The sequence below is a fragment of the Marmota flaviventris genome, chromosome 16 (assembly GCF_047511675.1).
Source record: "Marmota flaviventris isolate mMarFla1 chromosome 16, mMarFla1.hap1, whole genome shotgun sequence".
NCBI classification, from domain to species: domain Eukaryota; kingdom Metazoa; phylum Chordata; class Mammalia; order Rodentia; family Sciuridae; genus Marmota; species Marmota flaviventris.
In genome coordinates this window covers 67,851,704-67,877,224 of record NC_092513.1, presented here as the reverse complement: position 1 = coordinate 67,877,224, position 25,521 = coordinate 67,851,704, and the positions used below count along the sequence as shown (strand labels likewise).

The window sequence follows — 25,521 nt, the reverse complement described above, 5'->3', positions numbered from 1 at the left end:
GCCCTCCCAGCCCCTGGGGCAGGCCCTCCCCCCCAGGGCCCTGGGAGCCGCAGAGAAACACAGGCTCATCCACTGTCGCCCCAGAGATGCTGTCATTGGGTCCCTCCAAAGCCTACCACACCCCTCTTCACCCAGGGGACATTCATGTGCTGATCCGAAAGCCAAGGTTCCCTGGGGACGGGGCAAGGGAGGTGTCCACACCTAGGACTCGAGGCTGGAGTGCAGGGTGCTGAGACACGTGGCCCAGGTCTCACACAGAAGGTGGAATCACTGTGGGGGAGGGAAGGGCTCTCAGCTGCATGGAGACCCGTGGACCCCAGGATGGCAAATGGTGGGTCCCAGGAGGTTACATGTGGTGGGGGATCAGCAGTGGGAGACCCCCACCACCTCTGCACTGATTTCTAGGACATTCCTCTCTGCAGTCTCTAGACAGGACCCAGGGCAGGACAGGGGCTCTGGCCTGGGGGTTTGCTTCAGGGGGTGAGAGAGCCAGACCTCGTTCCTGCCTGGGGATCCAGATATGGCATCAGAGGCAGTCTTCATCTCCACGGGTGCTGTCCAGGCTAAGGGTGGCCTGCTGGCATGGCCTCTTGAGGTCCTCAGCTTCAGGTCCCCGAGGGAGATAGGAGGGGCGAACATGAGGAGGGCAGCTGCCCTCACCACCCCACCCCTGGGCTCGCCCAGCACCTGCCACACCCACCTGGGGGTCCTCCAGGGTCCTGGCAGGGGATGTCCTTGACATAGACTGAGTTCCCCTGCAAGGGGCGGAGCTTCTGATTGATACTTTCCAGGCTTCCTCCCTGGTACAGGCCACCCAGGGGAGGATGAGACACAGCTGGCTCAGGCCTGGCCAGCCCGAGTTCCCAGTGGCCAACCCAAGCAGGCTCCAGTTGCTCAGAGCCCCCAGGGACAGCTGCAAGGGGGAAAGAGACAAAGCGGGCCCCTGTCACTCGCCCTATGCTGGAGACCTGGCTTCCTGTCCCTGTACCCCATGCCAGGCAGCTTCTGCACCCTGGACCTACTTGATTTTTTAAAAATATTTTATAAGTTATTGGTGGCCCTTTATTTATTTTTATGTGGTGCTGAGAATCGAACCCAGTGCCTCACACATGCTAGGCAAGCGCACTGAGCCACAAGCCCAGCCCTACTCGATTTTCCCCCCAGAATTTCTCTCTTTATTTTCACTTCCTGTATTTTCTCTGATTTCACTCCTTACATGGTCCTAGACCTCACAAATCAGTTTTACTATGGACAGTCTAAACTCCCGCTCTGACATTTCTTCCACTGGGGTGTTTTAGAGTATCTTGGTTTGTTTGGGATGATTTGTTCCCTTGTTTTTTCATGTTGGGTGTCTACCCCTCTAGCAGAATGGGTCTGAGGCAGTCGAGTTTCTACTCTGTGGACAGCACCTCACAGCTTAGGGGGAGACAAAAAATAACAACAAATAATGCCAACAATTATACAGCATTAAACCAAATAGTTCCTGCTATGACATCTACGATGCTGTCACAAGAAACAGAAAATATATGATCAGTTATTGCCTACAATAAAAACAGCGAGTTTGCAAAAGGGTTTACAATTTCAAATGGTGGACAGGGAGAGAACCCAAGAGATGTAGAACGTGGTAATTACAAAGGAGGAGAGAAGATAGAGATAAAACATCAGGGCTGGGACCGGGGCACAGAGGTGGAGCACTTGCCTACCATGCGTAGGGCACTGGTTCGATCCTCAGCACCACATAAAAATAAAATATTGTGTCCACCTATAACTAAAAATAAATATTTCTTAAAAATCAAAGGAAGAATAAAAGAAAGAACAACAGACATTGGCTATTAGCAGAAGAGAGAAAGAGAATCAAGATAAAAATTTTTAAAGTAAAAATAAAAGAATACAAAACCAAACCAAAATAGACTAGTCAAACACGCTAGTCCTCAAAATACTGCTCCATGAAAAATAACTGGCTTCCAAAAATGCTAGAATTAAGAAAAAAGAAACAAATATGTATAAGTGTCCATGAACCATTCAAGTCACAATTAAGGCGGGGGTGGGGGTGGAGGGGGGATCTCAATGAAAAACTATAGAATTGTGTCCTTAGTCCAAACCCGCCTCAGCTTCTCTTCTCAGCAGCCTAGATGGGTGGGCGGAGCTCCTGGGGGCGGGGCCTAGGCCTAGGTGGGCTCCAGGTTCTCCACTGAATGGCAATTGGTCTGGAGGTTTTGCCTCGGCGCACCCCAAGGGCCCAGCATTGCTGTGCCCCAGGCAGACCGTGCCCCAGGGCTCTCCCCTGGGTTCCACTCTCAGGGAGGAGCCAATCCTTAGTCCCCTCGGCCACCCATAGACCCCTGGTCTCAGGTTCAGTCTCCAAACTCATTTGCTGCCCACCCCCCCAGCTGCTCCTGCAAGCCACTGCTCAAGGGGAGGGAGAGGTGGTTTCCACGGCCTGTATTCCCCTGTGCAAACTCCTCTCCATGTTTGATTTTCTCCTGGTCTAGGTCCTACTGCGTGGGTTTATCAGGCCTGGTCTGCCCAGCTCAGGTTTGCCAGGAGTCTGCGCCCCCAGCAGCTGGCCCCCAAGATGTGGCTGCAAAATGGCTCAGAGGACAGAAGTCCTCTGAGGGCAACTGGAGGGAGGCGCTTCTTTCCCGCCCCTCTCCAGTTGGTCAGCAGGGTCTTTGATTTCCGCTCTCTGGGTACCCAGACATGCCACAGGCCTCCTGAAGGGCAGGTCCCTTTAATTCCCTCATCCCTGCACTTTATCCATGGGGGAAGGAGGGGTTGCTCTGGCTGGGACCCCCATCAGTGGTGGCACTTGTGGCACTGGGTCATCTTCCTTATTTTATTATATCCAACCTCCTTAGGCTCTGGTCTGCTTTGAATGTCTAGGATTAAATCTCAGTAAAGTACCTTTTTTTCTTGGTGTCACATGGAGCAGTCAGGGTAAGTGACCTCTTCCATTTCCCCATTTTCTGTGCCCTGGACCTGGAGGAGGCTGGTTCAGCCCATGTTCCTAAAGAGCCAGGGTGCAGGTCTGGTTGGCTGCCGCTGGCTCTCGGAGACCCAGAGCCTCAGTTTCCCTCAGCAGATCTCCCTGGTGGCCTGCTGGCCAACAAATGGCCCGTGCCGCTGTAGGCAGTGGTGGATGCTGGGTGTATACAGTGCTTCATGCTCATTGAGAACCTCCGAGGCGGTGCTCTTTGTTTTCCCGTCCCCTAGCCAACCCCTGTAACGCCTTCATGACCGGACACGGATTAGTGATCCTGTGCCCACATCCTCACAGTCCCTGTGCTCCCTGCTGGAAAGAACTATGGGGGTCCCCTGCCCACCCAGGCCAGCAGAAATGCCAGAGGGTGTCCACGCCTGCTGGTGAGCTACCTCAAACTGACCAAGAGTCTGTCCTCATGAGGGTCCTGGAGGCAGCTGCTCATCTGCCCTGGGGAACTAAAGCATCCTGCTGGGAAGTGGCTGTCCAACCTCAGAGTCCAGCGGTTCCCCTCCTGGTGCCATCTCCTCTCTGTTGGTGCCCAGCACAGGACCATTCTGCTGCTCCACAATGGCCTCTGCTTCCTGGATCTCACCTGGTCCAGGTTCGAGGTGGGGAAAGCAGGGTCCCAGCAGCCCTCTGAAGTCAGGTTAAGGGGCCCTGTCACGCTGGGTGGGAGTGGGGGTGGCCGGACCTGACGAGAGAAGGAGCCTGTCACACCCGCCCGGCACTTGGGCAACCTGGGCCAGGCCCCTGAGCTTCCTGGTCTCAGTCCCCCAGGCTTCTGGAAGGGGGCAAGAGCCGGGTCAGTACCCGAGGGACTGGGAAGTCCCTATCAGAAGTCTCTGTGACTGGTCTGGTGGCCTCAGGGCGGGGGCTCTGGAGTGTGGGGGTCTTCAAAGGAGTGGAAGCATGGGGGTGATGACTGGCTGTTGGAGCAGAAGGAAGGTAGTGGGTCCTTTTGGCACCTCAAAAGGACTCTCCCAAGAAAGAGCAGCATCCCTGGCCACCCCGCATGGCCAAAGTAGCCCTGGACCAGTGCCCCAACTGCCAGGTTCAAGGGCAGGTCCCAGGGGCAGGAGTGGGTGGAGAGAAGGGCCAGCTGGGGAGAAGGGGTGGTGTTTTTTTTGGGGGGAATGAGTGTCACTCTGAAACCAGAGGAGATTATCCAAGTGACAGACTGCCATGCGTTAAGTCTCAGGAGGGTGTCTTCAAGGAGTTTGCCCACAATTGAGGTCACCTCTCCCTGAAACTCAGGGTGCTCCACCCACTGCACAGCCTCTTCTGGACTGGAGACAGCCCTGGCCAGGCGCATCCTTTCCAGCCCCTCAGCCCCTCAGGCTGGGTTCTGTAGCCCTCACCCACCTGGAGCCCGTGCCTCCAGCTCCTACTACAGCCCCATCTGTGCCACCCTGCACTGTCACCAGGGCCAGCAGGGACCTGCAGATCCATGCTCAGGCATCTCTGTGTGCAAGAACCTGATCCAGTGTGCAAGTCTTAATGAAGCACGGTGGGTGGACAGAGGCTGGAGGACCCTGGGGAGGGCAGGGGAGGAGTGGGTCACCAGGAAAAGGAGGCAGAAGGATTTGGGCAGGAAGTGCATTTGGCAACTGGGTCTTTGAGAACACTCATTCTAGTTGATTGATTGATTGATTGATTGATACCAAGGGTTGAACCCAGGGGCGCTTAACCACTGAGCCACATCCCAGCACCTCCTCACCTTTTTTGTTTGTTTAATTCAATTTGTTTGTTTAATTTCTCAAAGTTGCTGAGGTTGGCTTTGAACCTATGATCCTCCTGCCTTAGCCTCCTAAACTGCTGGGATTGCAGACATGAGCCACCAGGAACAGCTGACTACTCTAATTCTGAGAGCCTGTGCTGAAGGAGTTAATTCTGAATTGCCCTGGAGTGTGGCAGCTGCTCAAGGACATTCAATGCACTGTCATTTAAAAGTAGCTAAGAGGGCAGAGACAGGAGGCTGGAGGGGAGGCGGGGCTGAGAGCAAAGGAGGCCTATTCCTTCATTTCTACTTTGTATTTAGAGTAGTTTTACATTCACAGCAAAATTGAGCAGAAGGGACTGAGAGTCCCCATAGAAAGCTCCTTCACAATCCAGACCCCCAGGGTGGGGTGGTCCAGGACAAACATGGGGTGTACCATGGACAAACCCCACACTGGCACATCATACACCCACAGTTCCCAGAGTCCCCATTGCACAGAGGGGTCACTCGTAGTGTGGGATGTTCTGTGGGATTGGACGAAGGTCTAATTTCGTGTGTCTGTCACCACACATCATCCAGTATGGTGTCCTGCACTCCGCCTGTTCCTACCTCTCACCTGACCCTTTGCAACACTAATCTTTCACTGTCTCTGGCGTTCAGGCTTTTCCAGAATGTCCTAGAGATGGAATCATAAAGCACATGGCCTTTTCAGATTGGCTTCATTCACCAACACACTTAAACTCCCTCCAAGTCTGTTCTTGGCTTAACAGCTCCTTTCTCTGTAGTACTGAATATCACCATGAGCTATTGAAGGACGCCATGGTTGCTTGCAAGCCTGGGAAATCACCAATAAAGCCTCTATAAATATTTGTGAGCAAGTTTAGGTGTGAATGTAAGTTTTCAGCTTCTTTGCGTACACACCAATGAGTGGATTGCTGGGCGGGATGGCAAAGGTACACAGCCTTTAAGAGACTGCCTGTCCCCAGAGCGGTGGTGCCTTCTTTATTCCCACCAGAGATGAAGGGGCCCCAGGTCCTTGCCAGGACGCCCTGGTGTCAGTCTCGTGGATTTTGGCCATTCCACTAGGTGTGCGGAGGCACTGCACTGTGGTCGATGGACCCTTCCCTGAGGACATGTGATGTGGAGCTCGTCCTCAGATGCCTATTTGCCATCTGTATATCTTGTTTGATTCGGAGCCTGATAAGGTCTTGGCCCAGGTTGTAATCAGGTTGCTTCTTATTGGTGAGTTTTGAGCGTCCTTTGCGTGTTTTGTGTAGCAGTCTTTTTATTCCATGTCTTTTGCTAAGTTTTCTCCCTTGTCTATGGCTTGGCTTTTTCCTTCTCCTAAGAGTGTTTCTTTTGCAGAGCAAAACTGGAGGGCATTAAGTGGAAGAAGCGAGGCATGGAGGACAAGCCCTGCTGACCCCTGTTTGGATTTTGAAGATTGCAACTGAGATATCACTTAGAATTTTGGTCTAGCTTCCATCATTAAACAGGATCTTGGGTCAGAGAAGGAGGATTGATTATGATCATGTTACTTGTTTGAGTTCTTCCTTTCTGAGAGAGAAAGAAAGTCTGGTGGTCCATTTTCAGAACATAGAATAATTAGTAAGACTGGCTCTTACCAATTTAGCTTTAATTGGTAAGATCCAGTCGCAGCTTATTTCTGTCATTGGCTGTGGTTTGACAAAAAAGAAAATGAGTTACAAATTGGAGAAAGCTGCCCCTTGACTGTAAGAAAACCAGATACCCACAAAGAGGAACTTCACCCATGGTAACATGGTGAAGAACTGAACTGCCAAGGTCTGAACAGAGAAGGACTTTGGCAAGAGAACATATCTTCAGGTGGGCAGGGGACCTAGTGAGGTGGCACAAGACTGTGTGTGTTCTCCTTCCTTTTGGGGGATCTGTGTTCACCTTTTGCTGGTCTCCAGGTATGTATCACTCCTCCATTATGATTCCTAAGTATGCTCAATTGATTCCTGAACATCTCTTTCCTTGGGTTCTCTGAGCACAGCTCAGTACACTGGAATTTGCAGTAAGAAGTTCACCTCTGCAGCTGAACGCCACCAAGTGACCTCAGTCAATTCCACGTGGAATGAAAGGATTGCCCAGCTGAGCCCAGGCTGAATTCCTGATCCACAAAGTCATGGGCTCTGCACCCAGTTTTGCATTTTTCCTTTTAAAAATTTTCACCAGTTAAATGGTGAAAATTTCCTGAGAATAGAGTCTGTCTGCCTCCTCCTCGCTCTGCTTTTCAGGAAGTCCTGCCTTCTGGTTTCTGTGCCGTCCACACCAAGTTCTTCTTCCTGGAAGGGAGATGGAATTCCAGGCTGAAATCTCTCAGGCCAGACAGTTTCAAAGATTTCAGCCCATAATTGATTGATCTTATTGCAGAACAGAATATCATGGCCGGACTGTGTAACAGAGGATGCTGATCACCTCATGGCAAAGCTTCAGAGGTCTTAGTCCATAGAAGGCCAGCTCCACTCCCCAGGGCCCAAGGTGAGACTGAACATCATGGCGGGAGAGTATGGCAGAGGGAAGAAGCTCACATCATGGTGATCAAGAAACAGAGAGCTGGGGCTGGGGATGTGGCTCAAGCGGTAGTGCGCTTGCCTGGCATACGTGCGGCCCAGGTTCGATCCTCAGCACCACATACAAACAAAGATGTTGTGTCCGCCGATAACTAAAAAATAAATATTAAAAAAAAAAAAAAAGCAGAGAGCCCGGCCCTGTTTTTTTTTTTTTTTTTTTTTGCTTAGAGATAGGGCCTCACTAAGTTGCTTAGGGCCTTGTTAAATTGATGGCTTTGAATTTATAATCCTCCTGCCCTAGCCGCTGGGATCACAGGTGTACGCCACGCCCGGCTCTGTTTGGCTTCTTTGTCCTGTCGTGTATATGCTTGAGTTCTGTGAAGAATACCCTTGTAACTGCTCCTGAGAGGCGAGAAGCAAGGAGGAATAGAGTAACAAAGCAAGCCAGAGAAGTTCCAGGCCCCCCCAGCATTCTCTCTTACAGGCTGTTCTGGGAAAAGAATCATATCTTTGCTATTAAGTTACCCTAGGAAAGGTCATCAGATAGACAGCTATTTACCAAAAAATCAGCCAAAAACTCTTGGTGAGGATAAAAACAACAAAAAACAAAACAAAAAACCCTAAATTTTCCTACTGAAACTTTTTATTGTGTGTTGTTGTTGCCTAAGGAAAGTAACTTGACCATAATGCGTGCAGCCTGGACTTAATGACACCAACTGTATCTGAGCCACTTAGGAACAAGACAATCTACATTCTCAGATCTACTTAGTTGATAAATGTCACTTCACCAATGGCTTTTCTCACATAACCTTTAAGAAGAACTCATAAGTTGCACTGATTATGGCCCAAGAGATGAGTGACTGGTGGTAATTCAGATGGGCACCTCTGAAAAGATTTGTCAGTTTCTGGTCTTGTTGTAGCCAGGTTGTTTTGAACACCTTGAGAAAGACTGAAATTTCCCACCAATCTGTGTCTGTGTGCAAGTTTTTATGACACTAATTGGAAAAAGCAAGAATCCCAACGTGGCACCCAATAGACCTCCAAAGATAAAGTCATTGACCAAATGAGCACCACAAGTCCCTGTAGTAGGCTCTTTACTGGACCTCACAGGCCAAAGGAAAGGACATTGCTGAATCCATTAAGGAATAGAGTGGGCAGCAACCCCCACCGATACTCTCCACTCCATGGCATTTCAGTGCCCTGAAGCCTAAAGTGTTTGTGACCTTGTCATGATACTTGTGGTCTTGAAGCCACGTCTGAACTCCTTCTGATGGAGTGAAAAAATGGATTCTGTTGTCCCTGCCAGTGTGCCACCACGACACAGGGTGCAAACTCTGGGGCACAGAGGCACTTTCAAAGAAGGCAGGGGAAATCCTTAAACAGACCAGACACAAGTGCCAGGGTGGTTGTCTTCTGCATCAGTGGGGAAGGATCCTGCCATACAAGTTCCAAAATCCATCCCTCAACAGTAGTTCTGCATCGCGAGTTTGGCTTCCATAGAGTTGCTGCTGAGAAAGGATCTCCTGCAAGGGAATGTGAAGGCCACATTGTTGGAAGCTCCACAGCGGCCGCACAGCAGGGCTTCACTTCTCCAACACTGGTGATGTGAGGTGAGATCTCTGGTTTTGAAGATGTTAGAATCAGTGGCCTCTTCTCATGAGCTTCTGAATTCATCATGTTGCCTAAGTTGCCTCCCCTTTGTGAAGTTTATTTTTTTTAGTTGTAGTTGGACACAACATCTTTATTTCACTTGTTTATTTATTTATTTATTTTTAATGTGGTGCTGAGGATCGAACCCAGGGTCTTGCACGTGCGAGGTGAGCACTCTACCACTGAACCACAACCCCAGCCCCATGTGGAAGGATTTTTTAATAAACTTATTTCAAAATTGCATCTTATGTCAGGTAAGTTGGCACACCCCTATAATACCAGCAATTTGGAATGCTAAGGCAAGATGATTGCCAGTCCGTGGTCAGCCTGGGCATTTTAGCCAGAACTGTGATCCCAGCTAAGCCTGGCGGTGGGAAGGATGAAACTTTCCCAGTTTCTTCCATTGTTACTGTTTGTTACTCCATTGTTAAACAGTAACAATGGAGTCAATTTTGTTAACTGGATTTCCAAACAAGAGACTAAATGAGTCAACTCCTCCCTGAGGTGAACAGCTTGTTATTTTCCCCTAAGATGCATTAAGGGTGACCCCAGTTCCAAAGCACCTAACCTGTGCCCCAGAAACACTCTGGGACATGAAGTGTCCTAGCACATCTGATTCTGTGGAATCCTTTCAAAGCAAAGGCACAAGAAGCCCCAACTGGCCAGGTCACCATTCATGTATTTCAAGGGCTTTTGTTTACTAGATTATAGGTAAAGAAACTATAAGGATGGCCTTAGCCTAAGCAACTCCATTTTAAAACTCTATCTTAAAATAAACCTGCATTCTCACCAGGCAAACCACAGAGCCCTCCAATATGTCATCAAGCATAGCCTGATAAAACAAGTCACTTTCCACAACCCTGATAAGAGCCAGGAGGGTGATATTAGGGTGGAAACCACCAGACCATATGTCCTCACTAAGAAACCTGGTAACAGCTGATAGGGACCAAAAGTGCATGCAGAAGCTCTCAAAATTTAGTATAAATAATGGAACAAATGAACAGACATTCAGCCAGCTGATGCTGATGCACACAAGCCTGAGAGCCTGATGAGGACCTAGACTGACATCCCATCTCTCCTCATCTGCCTTATCCTCTGCTTCATCCTCACTACTCTCAAACTCTACAGCAGCTTCTTGACCCTTCTCCTCAGCCAGCCATCAACTCCACACCAGGAGAAGCCTCGGTGCATCTGCTGGACTTAAAACCTAAGACTTCAGACTGTAGCACTTGAACTTGGCAAGCAGAGGGAATGTCTGTAATGAGTCTGTCATGAATTAGTGTGTTTGCAGTGCTTAGAGTTAACTTAGAATTGTTTGCTGTGAATTGGTTTATGTCTATTGGAGAGCCCAGCATTAAGAATTGTCATTTCTTGATTAAGAACCTATAGAGTGAAACGTTTTGAGTGATTTTGAGTGAATAAAACATTGAAAAGGGCATTAGCATGTGGACATTCTTTATTTCTCCCCTCGACTGCATAAGTCATACTTTCGCCCATCACAACAGAAACAGAAGTGGGAATTAAGACCAGCTCAGTAGAGCTTGGCCAAGGAAACCCAGCCCCATGCCTAAGGCTGCCAGTGGCTATAGGACAGTAGCCAGTGAGCCCTCTAGCCAGTGCCCACCCTGACCTTTTCATCAAACCCTACTAAGAAGCATCCTAGCACCATCAGATCCTCTCCTTCACAATGACATAAAGGCTGCTGGTCAAATAAAAGAGCCACCACATTGACCTCTGTGGGTTTTGGGTTCCTGAATCTCAACCGCAGACCTGGAACCATTGGATAACTACCTGAGAGGGCTTAACAACCATTTGACTCTCTGGGGCCTATCAGAAAGACTTGTTTGTTTGTTGCTGTACTGGGGACTGAGCCCAGGGTGCTCTACCATTGAGCTACATCCCCAACCCTTTTCATTTTTTATTTTGAGAAAAGGTCTAACTAAGTTGCCCAGGCTGGCCTTGAACTTGCAATCCTCCTGCCTCAGCCTCCTGAGTCTCTGGGATGACAGGCATGCACTATAATGACCAGTCAGAAAAGATTAATTTTAAAATAACCATTTTCTCCTTATTACTCAAGTAATACATGGAAGGACATCAGCAAATGTACAAGAAGAAAAAAACATCAACAAGTAACAACACTCAGTCTCACTAAGACAAGCATGCCCAAACCATGATCATCTTTCCAGAACTTTTCAACACCTGTACATGCAATTTAAAAATATCTAGACATGTACATGCATTCCCAAAATATATAGACTACTCTAAAAGTTTTATAGATCATTAATATCTTTCCATGTCAACAATACTCATCTGCCCCATTAGCTCAAAAAAACAGTGTGATCTGTGAACCTCTGGGGGATTCAGGAGCGCAAACTATTTGTATTTTAATGGTAAGACATCATTTGCCTTTTGCACTTTCATCCTTTTTGTTGTTGTTGTTTTTAGGTATACATGACAGTAGAGTGACATCATACATATATGGAGTATATCTTCTCATTCTTGCAGTTGTACATGATGTGGAGTTACACTGGTCCTGTATTCATCTATGAACATAGGAAAGCTATTTCTGATCCATTCTGTCTTTCCTACCCCCATCCCCCCCTTTCCTTCATTCCCCTTTGTCTAATCCAGTGAACCTCTATTATTCTCTCTCCCCCTTATTGTGTATTAGCATCCTTACATCAGAGAGAACATTTGACCTTTGGTTTTTTGGGATTGGCTTAGTTCACTTAGCATGGTAGTCTCCAGTTCCATCCATTTACCAGCAAATGCCATTATTTCATATTTCTTTATGGCTGAGTAATAATCCATTATGTATATGTACTACATTTTCTTTATCCATTTATCTGTTGAAGGGCACCGAGGCTGGTTCCACAGCGTAGCTACTGTGAACTGTCTGCTCTTGTTCTATCCCAAGCATACACTTAACCTTCCTAGAGGCTAAATGATTTATAGCAGGATGAATATAGAAACAGATATAAAAGTAAAGCTGCTTCTATTGTTTGATGCTAAACAGAATAACAAAAATCTTAAAGCATACCATTCTTTCTACTGTTTTATTAGTTTGGGAATATATACTTAGTTTTCATTAAATATTATTTATGCTACCATATAATGAATTTATTGTTATTTTTAAATGAAATAGTGAGTATTTTAAATTTCTCTTTTAGTTTCAAAAGCTTTGACAGATGCAGCTATACATCCTCTTTGGAACCTCTATAATTTTGAAAAAAAAATGTAAAGGGATCCTGAGACCAAATAGCTTAAGAATCTCTGATTAACTACAACATTTTTTAAAATGGCTGACTGATTCCATTGATCTGAAGTATCATAACTCCTTTAACCAGTAAGTAACCCTGCGAATAAGATCAAGGTAAATTTGTGTATACCCTTAATTATCCTCTTAGAATAATTTTCAGAGGTGAATTTTCTTGTTTTTATTTTTTAATGCATTATTTTGTTTTTTCAGGGGTGAGTTTCAAATGAACTAGTATGGACAATGCAATCTGCCCCTCAGCCACTTGGTTATTTCCCTACAATACACCAAGGGGAGTGAAAGGCACGGAGACTCCTCCTAGCTTAAGGGTTTCACATTAGGTGGTCGTTCCCAAGGGGAAAGGACCTTGTGGACTATCTACTTCCATGGGCTCTAACCTAAACACCCTCGAATCTTGTTTAAAAGCAAATTCCTGGTGGGGAGGGGGGATGAGTGCAGCTACCTACACGCTAACTATTGCTGGGACGAGCTTCCTTTTCCTAAAATACAGGCTGAAATGATGCCCAAGTGAGATGGGCTCCGCTGCCCTCTGTGCTGGACTTCAGGTTAGTTCCTTTCCCAGGGCCTGGGGCTTTCCCAGCCAGGATCCACGCAGCCTTCTCTTCATTTCCATCTCAATTCTGAGAATATTTCAAAAACAATTAACACAGGTGCTTTAAAATCAGTTGGAAATGATAATCTAGAGCTTCCAGGTGTATTAACATTATAATTACCATATTATTGTTATGTAATTACAATATACTATATTTAAGTATTTATGAGTGTGCCACACCTGGGATGATGCGACACAAAGGAGTTTTTTTGTTTTGTTTTGTGCTACGGGGGACTGAACCCAGGGGGACTACGGGGGACTGAACCCAGGGGGGTTTAACCGCTGAGCCACGTCCCCAGCCCTTTTCCTTTTCTGAAACAGGGTCTCCCTAAGTTGCTGAGTGCTGGCCTTGAACTCGCGATCATCCTGATCTTCAGGTCCAGCCTCCGTAGCCGCTGGGATAACAGCTAGGCTGACACGAAGGATCTCCACCAACCCTGAAGAAGTCTGGAAGGTTCTGACTCAGTGGGCCCCAGGCCAGTCCAGAAGCCTGCATTGGAAATGCGCGCTGCTGCTGACGTCAACCAGGGCCAGCGTCCGCCCGTCGGTACGGGATAGGCGGCTCCGCGGAGGCCGCGGTGCATCTCCCGCAAAACAGATGCCCCCAGGGCTGCGGCGGGCATTCGCCGGCTCCGGGCGCAGGTCGGCCTTTGATCCCAGCGGCTGTCGACTGCAGCACCTCAACCCCAGGACCTCGGGTCTGGCCGCAGGTCTGCAGGAGCCTGAGGAGGGCCCACCCAGGCGTTGCAGGAGCAGCGGGGAAGACCGCGGAGAGAAGGCGCACCAGGGCGGCGCTCGCCCAGGCTAGGTTCCCTGCAGGGGCGCGCGCGAGTGGGCGAGCCTGGGGCGTGGCTTCTGTAGGGGCGTGGCCACCTGGTGGGTGGGGCCGGCCGAGGTGGGCGGAGCCGGGAGCGAGGGCCGAGAGGAGGCGGCCCCGGGCCCCAGTCTTCGGGGCTGAGGCGCGCGGAAGCTTCCGGGTGCTGCGAGGAGGGGCGGCTGGAGGCGCGGCCCGGCCTCACTCGCACGGCCGCCGCGGCGCGCCCGCGGGGAACGAGGGCCGACGGCGCACGGTGAGCGGGCGGGGCGACGCCGAGCTGGGCCGGGCAGGTGCGTGCGGGGCGGGGCGGGGCCGCGGACCGTCCCCTGCGCGTCCCCGGGCCCCGCACGCCCCCGTCCACCCCCTGCGCGTCCCCGGGCCCCGCGCGCCCGCCCGCGCAGACAAAAGCTGCCGGTGCGCCCCGCTGCTGTCAGCGGCGCCTCGGGGACCTGGGCCACCGGGCCGACATCGGAGAACGTCGCGGCGTGGGGACGGGCCCGCTGCGTCGCTCTGCGGCTCTGTGGACAGGCCGCAGCCCTCGGCACGGGTTCGGGCGGTCAGCAGCGAGGCCCGCGGTGAGAGGAGCGAGTGACGGGCGCGGGAGGGCTGGTGGTCGCAGGTGAGACCCTGGGCACAGCCTGTCGGGGGCCTGCTCGGCCGCGCCGAGGGCCCGGAAGTGGGGCCGGCGCTGCGCTGCGCGGGGGCCCGCTGGGCGCGGAGGGGCCGGACCGGGCCTGCGGAGCGCGGCCCGCCCTGCGCGGCCCTGACCCACCCTGCGCGGCCCTGACCCCCGGTCACGGAGCGTCCCCGCGGGTGTCCCTGATGTCCAGGAGTGTGCTCCCCACCCACCGGCTACCTCTCCTGCCTCAGTAGTTACTTTATTCGTTATAGTTTGGAGATTTTTTTTTTAGTTGTCCACGGATCTTTTATTTTATTTATTCTTATGCGATGCTGAGGATCGAACCCAGGGCTCTTCCACTGAGTCCCAGCCCCTTGGAGATGTTTTTAGCCTCAAGAAAGTACATTTTCTCTTCCTTAAGCTGTTTGTGCGTGTCTTTTTTATCCTTTCTTTTTGTACTGTAGTGTCTTCTTTTAGTTTTTTTTTCTTTTTCCTTTTTTTTTTTTTTGTAGTTGTAGATGGACAGCATGCCTATATTTTATTTGTGTATTTTTTATGTGGTGCTGAGGATCGAACCCAGTGCCTCCCACATCCAAGGCAAGCGCTCTGCCACTGAGCTACAGCCCCAGGCCCCTGTAGTGTCTTCTTAATAAGTTAAGAATCCATGGGTCTAACAAAATAGATTTTTTGAACATAATACTATTTATTTATTTATTTAATCTCCATCTTATAGATAAAATAGAATAGGAATGACATTAAGGCGTGTTTCCCCAGTATTTTTATTTATTTTTATGTGGTTCTGAGGATCGAACCCAGGGCCTTGCACACGCTAGGCCAGCGCTCTCTACCTCTGAGCCACAACCCCAGCCCACAAAATAAATTTTTTATTTTATTTATTATTATTATTTTGGTATGGGATTGAACCCTGGGGTGCTTAACCACTGAGCCACATCTCCAGCCCCCCTTCCTTTTTTTTAGTTGTAGATGGACACAATACCTTTATTTATTTATATGTGGTGCTGAGGATTGGACCCAGTGTCTCACATGTGCAAGGCAAGTGTTCTACCACTGAGCCACAACTCTAGCCCCTCCCCAGCCCTTTTTATGTTTCATTTTGAGACAGGGTCTTGCTGAATTGCTGAGGCTGGTTTTGAACATGCAATCATCCTGTCTCAGCCTCCCGGGCTGCTGGGATTACTCAGCATTCTTAATGCAATTAATAATTTACTGCCCCCTTTGTTATTGGTTCAATTATTTAAGGAATGACTTCGGACTGGACTCCTTTCATTGAGCTTCTTTATTCTCTTAAGAGATAAAGTGAAACCCTTTAATTATGTATGACTATAAAGCTCTAATAAAAAAAAAGTCAAGCAAACACACACACAAAAATAAGAGAGATAAAGCAAGATGGTCATAAATAATCATTAGAATAATTTCCACCTACAAGTTTGTTTTGATTCTAAACATTTTAAAATTGGGGCTGGGGATGTAGCTCAGACGTAGAGTGCTTGCCCTGTATGCAAGAGGCTTTGGGTTCACCCCCCCACCAAAAAAAAAAAAAATCTTGTTCAGTGTTTTTAAAATTATATTATAACATTAGTAATTTTTATGTGGGTTTGAAGTTGAATAATGGACCTGAAATCAAAGTTGAATAATAGCAGCATAGTACTGAAACTCATTGATTGAGTGTTGAACTTTCTGGTTACTAAGAATTTAGACTTGGTCACTTTCGAGGTCACCATTTTTGGGTAGGTTCTGTATGATAGGTTTTTGAAGATGGCTATCAAGACATTATTAAGATATAGTTTAGAGCTGGGGTTGTAGCACAGTGGTTGAGCACTTGCCTTTCATGCATGATACACTGGGTTTGATCCTCAGTACCACATAAAAAATTTAAAAATAAAATAAAGATATATTTAAAAATATATAGTTTAATTTTTGAATGTTTAATCTTTCATTGGGATGATTTTGAAATGATCATTCAAAGTATTCTGACACAAACAACCAGTTTTGGTTCATTTTGATTTCCGTTTCAGTACTTGTCTTTTACCCTGCCATTCACCTTTGAATCAACTGCTTGTCTGTCTGTAGCTTCCTGGGAGTACTGATCCGCCTTCATCTCACTGAAGCATCATGAAGTCACACCATGCTGCTGTGCTTATGCTAGCCTTCCTGACACTCCTGATGTGGCTCCCTGGGTCACTGAGCTGCAACAAAGCACTGTGTGCTAGTGACGTCAGCAAATGCCTCATTCAGGTAGGACCAAGAGTCCTCTGTTAATGTTAAAACACATAATAAAGGGGCTGGGGATGTGGCTCAAGTGGTAGTTCGCTCGCCTGGCATGCACAGGGCGCTGGGTTCGATTCTCAGCACGACATAAAAATAAAATAAAGATGTTGTGTCCACCGAAAACTAAAACAACAACAACAACAAAAACACAAAGAAAGCTGAAAAACAGTAGACAGATAGTGTGTATATGATGTGGCATTGGGCCTGAGGTGCTAAACTGTGGTGCACTCTGGATTTTTACCTCTGTCATATGTTGCACACAAGCACTGTAGAATTTAAGAAGTTCAGTACTACCAGGTGCAGTGGTGCATACCTATAATCCAATTACTTGGGAGGCTGAGGAGGTTTGCATGTTCTAGGCCAGCCTAGGCAACTTAGTGAGACCCTGTCTCAAAATAAAACAAATAAGCAAAGGGGTTTGGGATGTAGATCAATGGTAGAACTGGGTTCAATCCCCAGTACCATAAAATATAATTAAATTCAATACTGAGTCTCATATCCTGCTTTTTTAAAAAATATTTATTCTTAAGTTTTAGGTGGACACAATATCTTTATTTTACATTTATGTGATTTGGTACTGAGGATCAAACCCAGTGCCTCGTGCATGCTAGGAGAGCACTCTACCTCTGAGCCACAACCCCAGCCCCTGATATCCTGCTTTGTAAACACGCTGTTATAAGGTGATGAGCATCTTTTTCAGGTGAATTTCAGGATTCCCTTATGTAATCTAATATTTAATTGCAAAGAGACTCAAAGACTATGTTTAGAAAAAAAATTTAGCAGCTCAACTAATAGAAACATTGTTCCCTAAGTGTAATATATCATTTTGTATTGTAGTATAACAAAGTACTTCAAAACATAGTAGCTTAGTGGAGTAAATACTCATTCTCTCTTGAAATTTCTGAGACTGGAACCCTGGGAGCAGTTCAGCTTGGTAGTTCTGCCTCAGTGTATCTCATGGGTTGCAGGCAAGTGTTGGCTGGGATTAGAGACTCCGCATCCAGGATACTTTAACATGGACTCTTCTGGTCATCAAGCCAAGCCCACTACCCTAGTTACTGCTCTCTCTCTCTCTCTCTCTGAGGAGAAAAGAGGCTCCATAACTTGGCAGGGTTCATATAGGGAGTAAGTACTTGAGGGACCTGATCTGGCTTGACTCCAAGTCTGCAGCCTTCCGCTGAACGTTCTGGCTCGTCTCTTGTTCCCTCTCCCATTAGACTAACAATAGCCTTTTCATTTTGAGTATGTCTTTATTTTTTTTATTTTTTAAAGAGAGAGTGATGGGCTGGAGATGTGGCTCAAGCGGTAGCGCGCTCGCCTGGCGTGCGTGCGGCCCGGGTTCGATCCTCAGCACCACATACAAACAAAGATGTTGTGTCCGCCGAGAACTAAAAAATAAATATTAAAAAATTCTCTCTCTCTCTTTCTCTCTCTCTCTCAAAGGCGAGCGCGCTACCGCTTGAGCCACATCTCCAGCCCTTGAGTATGTCTTTATTAGTCTCCCTTCTTGTTATTGATTGTGGGCTAAGAAATTTAGTAACCGTGCTTGTAGGTTGAGTAGACTTATCTAAAATGCCAGAACTGGTTCAGATTTCAGACTTTGTTACAGAGTTTAGAATATTTTCATATACCTAATGGTATCTTGAAATGGGACCCAAATCTAAGCATGAAGTGCATTTGTTTCATATAAACCTTACTTATACACAGAGTCTGAAGGTAACTTTATGTGCTTTTTTTAGAGCACCTGCATTTTGACTGTGACCCAGCACCTGAGGCAGGTGAAGTGTCACTTGTGGCATCATTCTGGTACTCAGCCAGTTTCACAATTTGGAGCAGTTCATGTTCAGGATGCTGTACCTTTATTAGCATTCCTTGTGAAGTGTGGTTCAGCCAGCTCTGCAGCATGGTGGTCCTTACTGGGGTGGTAGTTATAGATCAGAGGCACTGCGTGCTTCTTTCTGGTGTTTTGAGTCTTCTCATACCATGATAACCCTTCTTCGTGTTTCAAATTAGAATGTTTACCTGGAAGAATTTGCTTGTTGTCTGGCTTTAACTTTTTCCTGTGGACATGTTCAAGTGTGGACAGAGGAGACGTGAGGAGGCAGCCGTCAGCAGTCAGCGCATCCTGGCTGTGGGCTGCCCTTCTTTTATTGGTGTGTGATTCTGCTGCCTGTCTCTGGCAGGTCAGACTCTCTGACACCCAGCTGTGAGACCAGAATGCAGCTGGAGCTTCTGAGGTGGCAGGTTCTGTCATCTGCACAGCAACTGGCTTTGTGCTGTGGTCAGATGGGCTCTGCCCCTTCCAGGTCATTCAGCATACCTTTGTCATTCATCGTTGATAATAAGGTCTTGGAACCATTACTGTGTCTGGGGGTTAGGGGAGATTCACTTGAACCTCAGGTTGTTTTCGTTTTTTGGCACTCCAAGTTTCCATTAGTTCCAGTAATTAAAAATAGTACTTTAAAATACTTTTCTTTGTAAGGAAAGTTTAAAAGAGAAAGCTTTGGGTTAATGTTGATAAATACTCTGTAAGGCTTTTGTTTGTTTGTTTGTTTAAAAAAACTTTTTTAGCTTGAAAGTTTTAAGATTTACAAAATATTTCAAAAAGTAAAGAATTTTATGCAAGTATAAAAACTGGACTAGTAAATAAGACTCCACCTTGTGAAAGAAGCTAGGATTGGAGTTTTGTCTGATGCACGGGGCTGATATTCTGAGGCTGCGGCTGCTCTTCAGGCAGGAAGTGGTGACTCTTTTTCTGGAGTAGCAGACCCAGGCCTTCTGGTGCTTGGCGGGTGCTTGGGGTTGCAGATTGTGTGGGGCGGGGACTTCCTCTGCTCTTCCTCTGTTCAGTCACACTCTGAGCACTGACCTGGGACATGCTTTCACTGCACTTCGGAGCTCTGGCAGATGTCCTCACGATTGGACCCCCAGTTCCCTTGTGTTCCTTTCACTATGGCTGTGTGATAGATCACCCCAAGAACCAATGACTGAGCTCAGCATTTATTTTGCGGAGGCATTTCTTTCTGAGCAGGGCATGGGGAGAGCTGGCCTCTTGTGAGGTCCTTTACTGGAGTTGAGGCAGCATTACCCACCAGGCCTGCCCTGTCGAGTTGGTGGGAGCTAGGTGCATGTGGCAAATGAAGTGTCACTAGTGTGATTGGAACACCAAGTTTTAAATTTTACCCAATTTAATTAAAATACCTACGTGTGACTGACGGCTGTTCACTGTACTGGACATCCAAAATCTGAGTGCTCACAAAATCTGACACCTGAGCTAGAAATATCCTTTGGGCATTCCTCCACACCCCAGACTCCCTCGCTCCCTCCCTGCCTGGGCCTTCTGCATGTGCTCTCCACTGAAGCAGCGCGATGCCTCACATCCTGGATCACAAATGCTATAGGTAGAGAGGATGTGGGCCTCACCTGTGGTGTCGGGGATTGAACCCAAGGCCTCATGCACACAAGGCCACCACTCCACCAACTGAGCTATATCCCCAGCCCTGGGCCTCTGCCTTTCCATGGAGGAGCAACAGTGTCACTTTGTCAGGAAGCATGAGGACAGGACACAATCCTGTGGCCACCTGTGGAAAAGACAGCCCATTAGCCACTCACCTGGGAAAGGGGCGGGCTGGATGGCTCGGTGTTCTCCTGGTTCCATGCAGCTCTAAAGAAAAAACCAACTACTGTATGTCAGATATTTGTTTTTTAATTGTAGTAGTAAATTGTTAAATTTTCAGAAGAATACACAGCAAAAAATCTCTGGATCCAGTTCTCCCTACTCCTCCTCCTGTTACAAAGGGAGATCCACTTTTAATGTTTTAGCTACTTCTATTTTCATTTCTGTTTGTGATTTTTACCGAGGTGATGAAATACTAAACTTTTACTACCATTTCTTGATTTTTCAATTCTAGGTATTGTGTGTCTAAAACTGCTTTTCTGCTATAATAGATGAGGGTGTATCTCACTCACCCACCCCCACCCCTGCCCTCGGTGGTTTCCTCACTGTTTCAAGTTTATCTCTGGTTTCCTTTTTAATTTCTACAATGTATTTAAGCCTTTCTGCTCTGTTCTGATTTCTGATATAAGAGGAGATTAATAGTCCCATTCTTCCCTTTAAAAATTCTAATTTTTAGCAACAAGATATAGTACAATTTTTAAGAACAGTGCAGCCAGACACAGTGGCACACACCTGTGATCCCACCTACCCAGGAGGCTGAGGCAGGAAGATGGCCAGGTTGAGGCCAGCCTGGGCAATTCAATAAAACCCTGTCCCAAAATAAAAAACAAGGGCTGGGGATTTGGCTCAGAAGTAGAGCACCCCTGGCGTCAATCCCCAGTACTTTCCCCTCCAGGGAGCATAGAGAAAGGAGGGTTTATCAGGGCTACAGTCTCAGGCAATCCTTGCCACACATCATGTCATAGAAAGCCAAGAATTGCGATTTCCTCATATATGCGAATGCTGCCCTCAGCGTTTTTACTCCTGGCCTGACCTCTGGAGAGCAGCGTAAGCCGAGGGTACTGGGTTATTTCCCGACTTCACTCCTGTTGTGGAGTTGCTAGATCTCTGCTCTGGAGACAGCCTGCTGTGATGGTGAGGGCAGCGCTGCACTTGCTGGCCCTGTGCCCAGGGCAAGTCAGTCCGTCTCAGTGTCTCTGTTTCCTCACCTGCCAAGCAGCGGGAGCAGCCAGGCCTGCCCGTGTGGTCACTGGGCTGTGCCCGGCACTTGGGTGCTCCTGTGGCAGTAACTACCCTTGTGCTTGGGTTCTGTGGCTGTGTTTGTGTCTTCCCAGTTTTGTTCAGGTGTGTTCCGCAGTTAGCGCTCTGCGGTCTGAAGATCGCGGGAGCCTGGACTGCTGGCTGCTGCTCGCTTTCACTTGAGGAGCTCTGTCTCCAGTTGCTAACTGTCCTTCTTTGTCTTGCATCATCAGCCAATGATTCCTTGGGTGTTTTAAACTCATGATCCATCTTCCTCCCACGTGGAGTCTCAGTCTTGATGTTTCTGGACTCTGGGGGGCTCTGACTTTCCCGTCGTTCTCCCCAGTTGGTCTCTCTGTTTTAGATTCCGTATCTTGTCCTTTTTAAAATGTTTGCCCTCATCTTGTCGTGAGGTGCCTTCAGGTGGCTTGCTCAGTGGGCTGTGTGGGAAGTCCATTGGGTGGTCCTGCCAGCTGGGAGTGGAGTTTCCTCTCGGGTCACACACGGGGAGGGTCTGCCTGAGTGTCTATCCTGCTGGCATCCCACGTTGCTGGTGAAAGGTCAGTCCAGCTTGTTTCCTGCTCTGTGTGGGACTTGGTTGGTTATTTCTCCTGGGAGCCTCCCCGCCACCTCTCTGCCCTTGACATGGTGAGACGCACCCTATAGAATCCTGGCCAGCCTCATGGGGCTCAGTTGAGCTGAAGACTGTCAAGTGCGCGTGTGTGCATGCTTTTTCTTCTGGAAGGCTGACTGGTGTGTGTTGAAGATGGAAGGATCCATCTGGGTCAGATCTTTTTAAGACAATTTTGTTGAGATGTAATTCACACTATAAAATCCCCCTATGCACACATCTGATCCAGTGGTGTTTGGTGTGCGCAGAGTTGTGCAGCCATCACCACGATCTAATTTTAGAACATTGTCATTACCTTAGAAAGACATCCCACACACAGCACATCACACCCGTCATTTCCTGTCCCCCCACCCCCCATACAAGACTCTTTGGGGTGTTGAATACACTCGAGTCCAAGAGTGTTGCTGCGCCTGGTTCCTGTCTCTGATCATCCTGTTGGGGGGTCCACCCACAATGTAGCATATTGCAGTGCTTCGTTTATCATCGTCAGGTGCTGTGGAGAGTTGGGTTGTTTCTCCTTTTTGGTTTGGGATAATGTTGCTGTGAGCAATCATGTATGAATTTTTGAATGGATATCTCTTTTTTCCAGTATTGGGGATTGCTAGCCATGCCTTCCACCACTGAGCTACATCCCCAGTCCTCCGTGTACCGTCTTCTTTCTCTTGAGTGTGTACCTAGGAGTGGAGTTGCTGCATCCCGTGGTGACAGTTTGAGGAAATGAGGGTTTTCTTTTTTTTTGTAATATTTATTTTTAGTTGAACACAATATCTGTATTTATTTATTTATTTATATGTGATGCTGAGGATCAAACCCAGGGCCTTGCATGTGCTAGGCGAGCACTCTACTGCTGAGCTATAACCCTAGCCGCCCCCCCCCACCCCAAATGAGGGTTTTCAAAGTGGCTACTCTGGGTGAGGATCAGACCCTCAGCCTTACCTACGCTTATCTTTGAGGGTCACCTTATCTTTGAGGGTCACCGGCTCAGTCTATGATGTTGTGATCTGTGCGTCCTTCCTGCCAGGGAGCTGAGCATTGTTTCACATGCTGATTGGCCATTTGTTTATCTTCTTCAGAGAAATAGCTATTCAGTATCTCTGCCAATTTTTAATTAGATTGTCTTTTTTTGTTGTTGAGTTGTAAGAGTTCTGACTACAAGTACCTTATCAGACAGAATTTTCAAATATTTTCTCTCATTTTACGGGTTGTATTTTTACCTTCCTTTGGTATCATTTGTAGCACAGAAGTTTTAGTTTAGTTGTTTTTGTTTTGTTTTGTTTTTCCTTTTGTGGTGCTGGGAATTGAACCGAGGGTCACACACATGCTAGGCAAGCGCACTCTCAGGTGCCTTTTAAATTTTTATTTTGAGACAGGGTTTCATTAATTGCCCAGGCTGGCCTCGAACTTAACATTCTCCTGCCTCAGCCTGCCAAGTGCCTGGGATAACAGGCATGAACCACTTTGTCCAGCTAAGTTTTTAATTTTGATGAAGTCTAACATATCTAACATTTTGTTGTTGTCGTTGCTTGTGCTTTTGATGTTATATATAAGAAGCTGTGCCTCATCCAGGGTCATAAAGGTTTGTTCATATACATTTTTTTCTTCCAAGAGCTTTATAGCCACAGCTTGTGCATTCAGGGCTGTGGTCTAGTTAGTGTGGGCTCAGTCAGATATGTGCTGTGAGGTGGTTCCAACTCCCGTCTTTTGTATATGAATATCCAGTGTCCCAGAACCATCTTTCCTAAGTGTATTATCCCCGCACCCTGTTCAGATCTTTGTTTGTAAATGGGAAGTCTGTATGTTTGCAGGGCTTTACAGGCAGGAGGGCTCACCTGGGTGGGGAAGCCCCTAATCCAGGAGTGTGTTCCCCCTCTCTGAGGCTGGTTGTTTCCCTGGAGAATGCGCTGGTAGTTTGATTTGCTTGCTTGTGTTGATTGGCTGCTTTCCTTGTTGTGCTTGGTGGCAGGTAGATGGCCCACAGGTGCCTGGTTCCCATCTTTTTGCTTTAGCATGGGGGCAGCCTGACTGGTCTAATGGAAACCAACTTTAACACCCTCTTCTAGCCCTGGTCTCTTCAGTTAAAGAGCAGATTAGGTATTTTTATTTCATATGCCAACAGTTATTAACTGGGGTTTGTCTTTGGACCTCTTGGTGGCTTCAGGGGATTCCTGGGAATTACATTCAGGTTGCGTATGTGCAGTGTCCTGGGAGAAGGTCTGTAGCCTTCAGGGGGTTTCCAGAGTGGTCAGAGGCCCTGAAGAGGTTAGGAATTGGTGCAGCCTTGCTCTCACTGCCACACTGGGGTCCTTGTTAAAATCCACCTTTCACAAGGCGTTTCAGATGATAATAGCTTTCCCTTAAGCTTGCTTTAATTATGGACAGAAAGGACAGACATAAGGGGGAAGATGAAGCACTAAAGACAAAGAAGCAACACATGAGCAGCATAAAGGAAACTTGCCTCTTAGAGAATTTAGAGTCTCTTTTTACTGGTTTGGTTTACAGCCTCTGTAGTGATGAAAGGATGTTCTGTGAGGATACAGTAGAACATGTGTGTGTGTTGACCTTTCTACACTCATGAAATAAGCAGAAAGTTTCCCTGGAAGCTCATAGTTGTGTAAATATTTGTGACCAGCACAGTTGCAGGGCAGTAGTCATTCCTGCCACTCCTTCAGGTTGCTATGCATAAGGGTGGTCCCTATGTAAATATTTATTTTGTGCTTCTGATGGGAAACTTTAAATATCAAGAAAATAAAACTGTTGTCTTGGTGTACCCCTTGCTCACATAATGAGTGGTTTAGCTAATCTTGTTTCAGAAAAATAATTGGTGATGTAGGATTTTTCTTCTAACAAGATCTTTACTATTTTGGTGCTTTTATAAAAAGAACTTTAAAGTTTGGATTGGTATTATGCTCTATAGTGTGCCAGCTTTCCATTCGTGTGTCAAAATGCCTGAGATGATCAACTTAAAAGGAAGAATGGTTCGTTTGACTCATGGTACGAGGTTTCGATTGGTGATTGCTTGGCCTTAGGACAACACAGCACTTCACAGGCAGAGGAGGCCTGCTCACCTCCTGGTGGCCTGGAAGCAAAGAGAGAGGGAAGGCCAGAGTCTCAGTGACCCCTTTGCAGGCATGCCTCCAGTGACCCAGCTTCCTCCCACTGCCCCGCCAGAGGTCTCCCACCTTCCCATACTGCCAAGGTAGGGACCATGATGGCTTTGGGGGACATTCCATACCCAAGCCATAAGCCCCTGGTAATCTTCAGGCCCATTTTATTTTAAGTGTGGAAAAGCCCAAGTTGAGTTTTAAGTGCTTTTGGCTAATATTTATGCTCATCTCATGGGAACATTCAGCCTGGTTTCCAGGCCCCAGGGCACCACCTCAGCACGTGCTGGTCCTCTGAAGATGTGCGCAGCACTCCCCTGTGCTACGTTGACACCGGCCTTCTCATTCTAAAATTAGTTATTGAATCTTAAGTTTTCTAAAGAATGTTAGAATTTCAGAATGCTTTATTTCTTTTTAATGATTCTAGTTTTAAAAATGTATTTTCCATCAAAAATTGTGCTTTTTTGTATACAGTGAATTGAAGAGCATTCTGCTGTCATGTATAACTGATTGGAATGAATGAATACATAAATAAAAGAATGCAAATATTTTTAAAAAAGTATATTTTTCCTTAGGTTAAAATTTTAAATAGTTCAGGAATCTTTAAAGTTT

The 25,521-nt window shown here is 47.3% G+C and overlaps 1 protein-coding gene and 1 pseudogene across 5 annotated transcripts in view; one reads left to right on the top strand and one right to left on the bottom strand.

The window, feature by feature from the left end:
• Positions 1-8,037: 8,037 nt before the first annotated feature.
• On the bottom strand, positions 8,038-8,914 carry LOC114079444 (mitochondrial nicotinamide adenine dinucleotide transporter SLC25A51-like; annotated as a pseudogene).
• Positions 8,915-13,690: 4,776 nt separating this feature from the next.
• The window catches only part of Twsg1 (twisted gastrulation BMP signaling modulator 1), a 35,967-nt gene continuing 24,136 nt past the window's right edge, over positions 13,691-25,521 (top strand). For 2 of the 5 annotated variants that reach the window (XM_027920681.2, XM_027920679.2), the window contains exons 1-2: positions 13,933-14,192; positions 16,284-16,448. In XM_027920681.2, the coding sequence (XP_027776482.1) occupies positions 16,326-16,448 (123 nt within the window). In that variant the 5' untranslated portion in view covers positions 13,933-14,192; positions 16,284-16,325. Of the gene's footprint in view, positions 13,827-13,932; positions 14,193-16,283; positions 16,449-25,521 lie in introns of those variants that run through there. The other 3 variants (XM_027920678.2, XM_027920677.2, XM_071602483.1) reach the window with 3 other exon arrangements.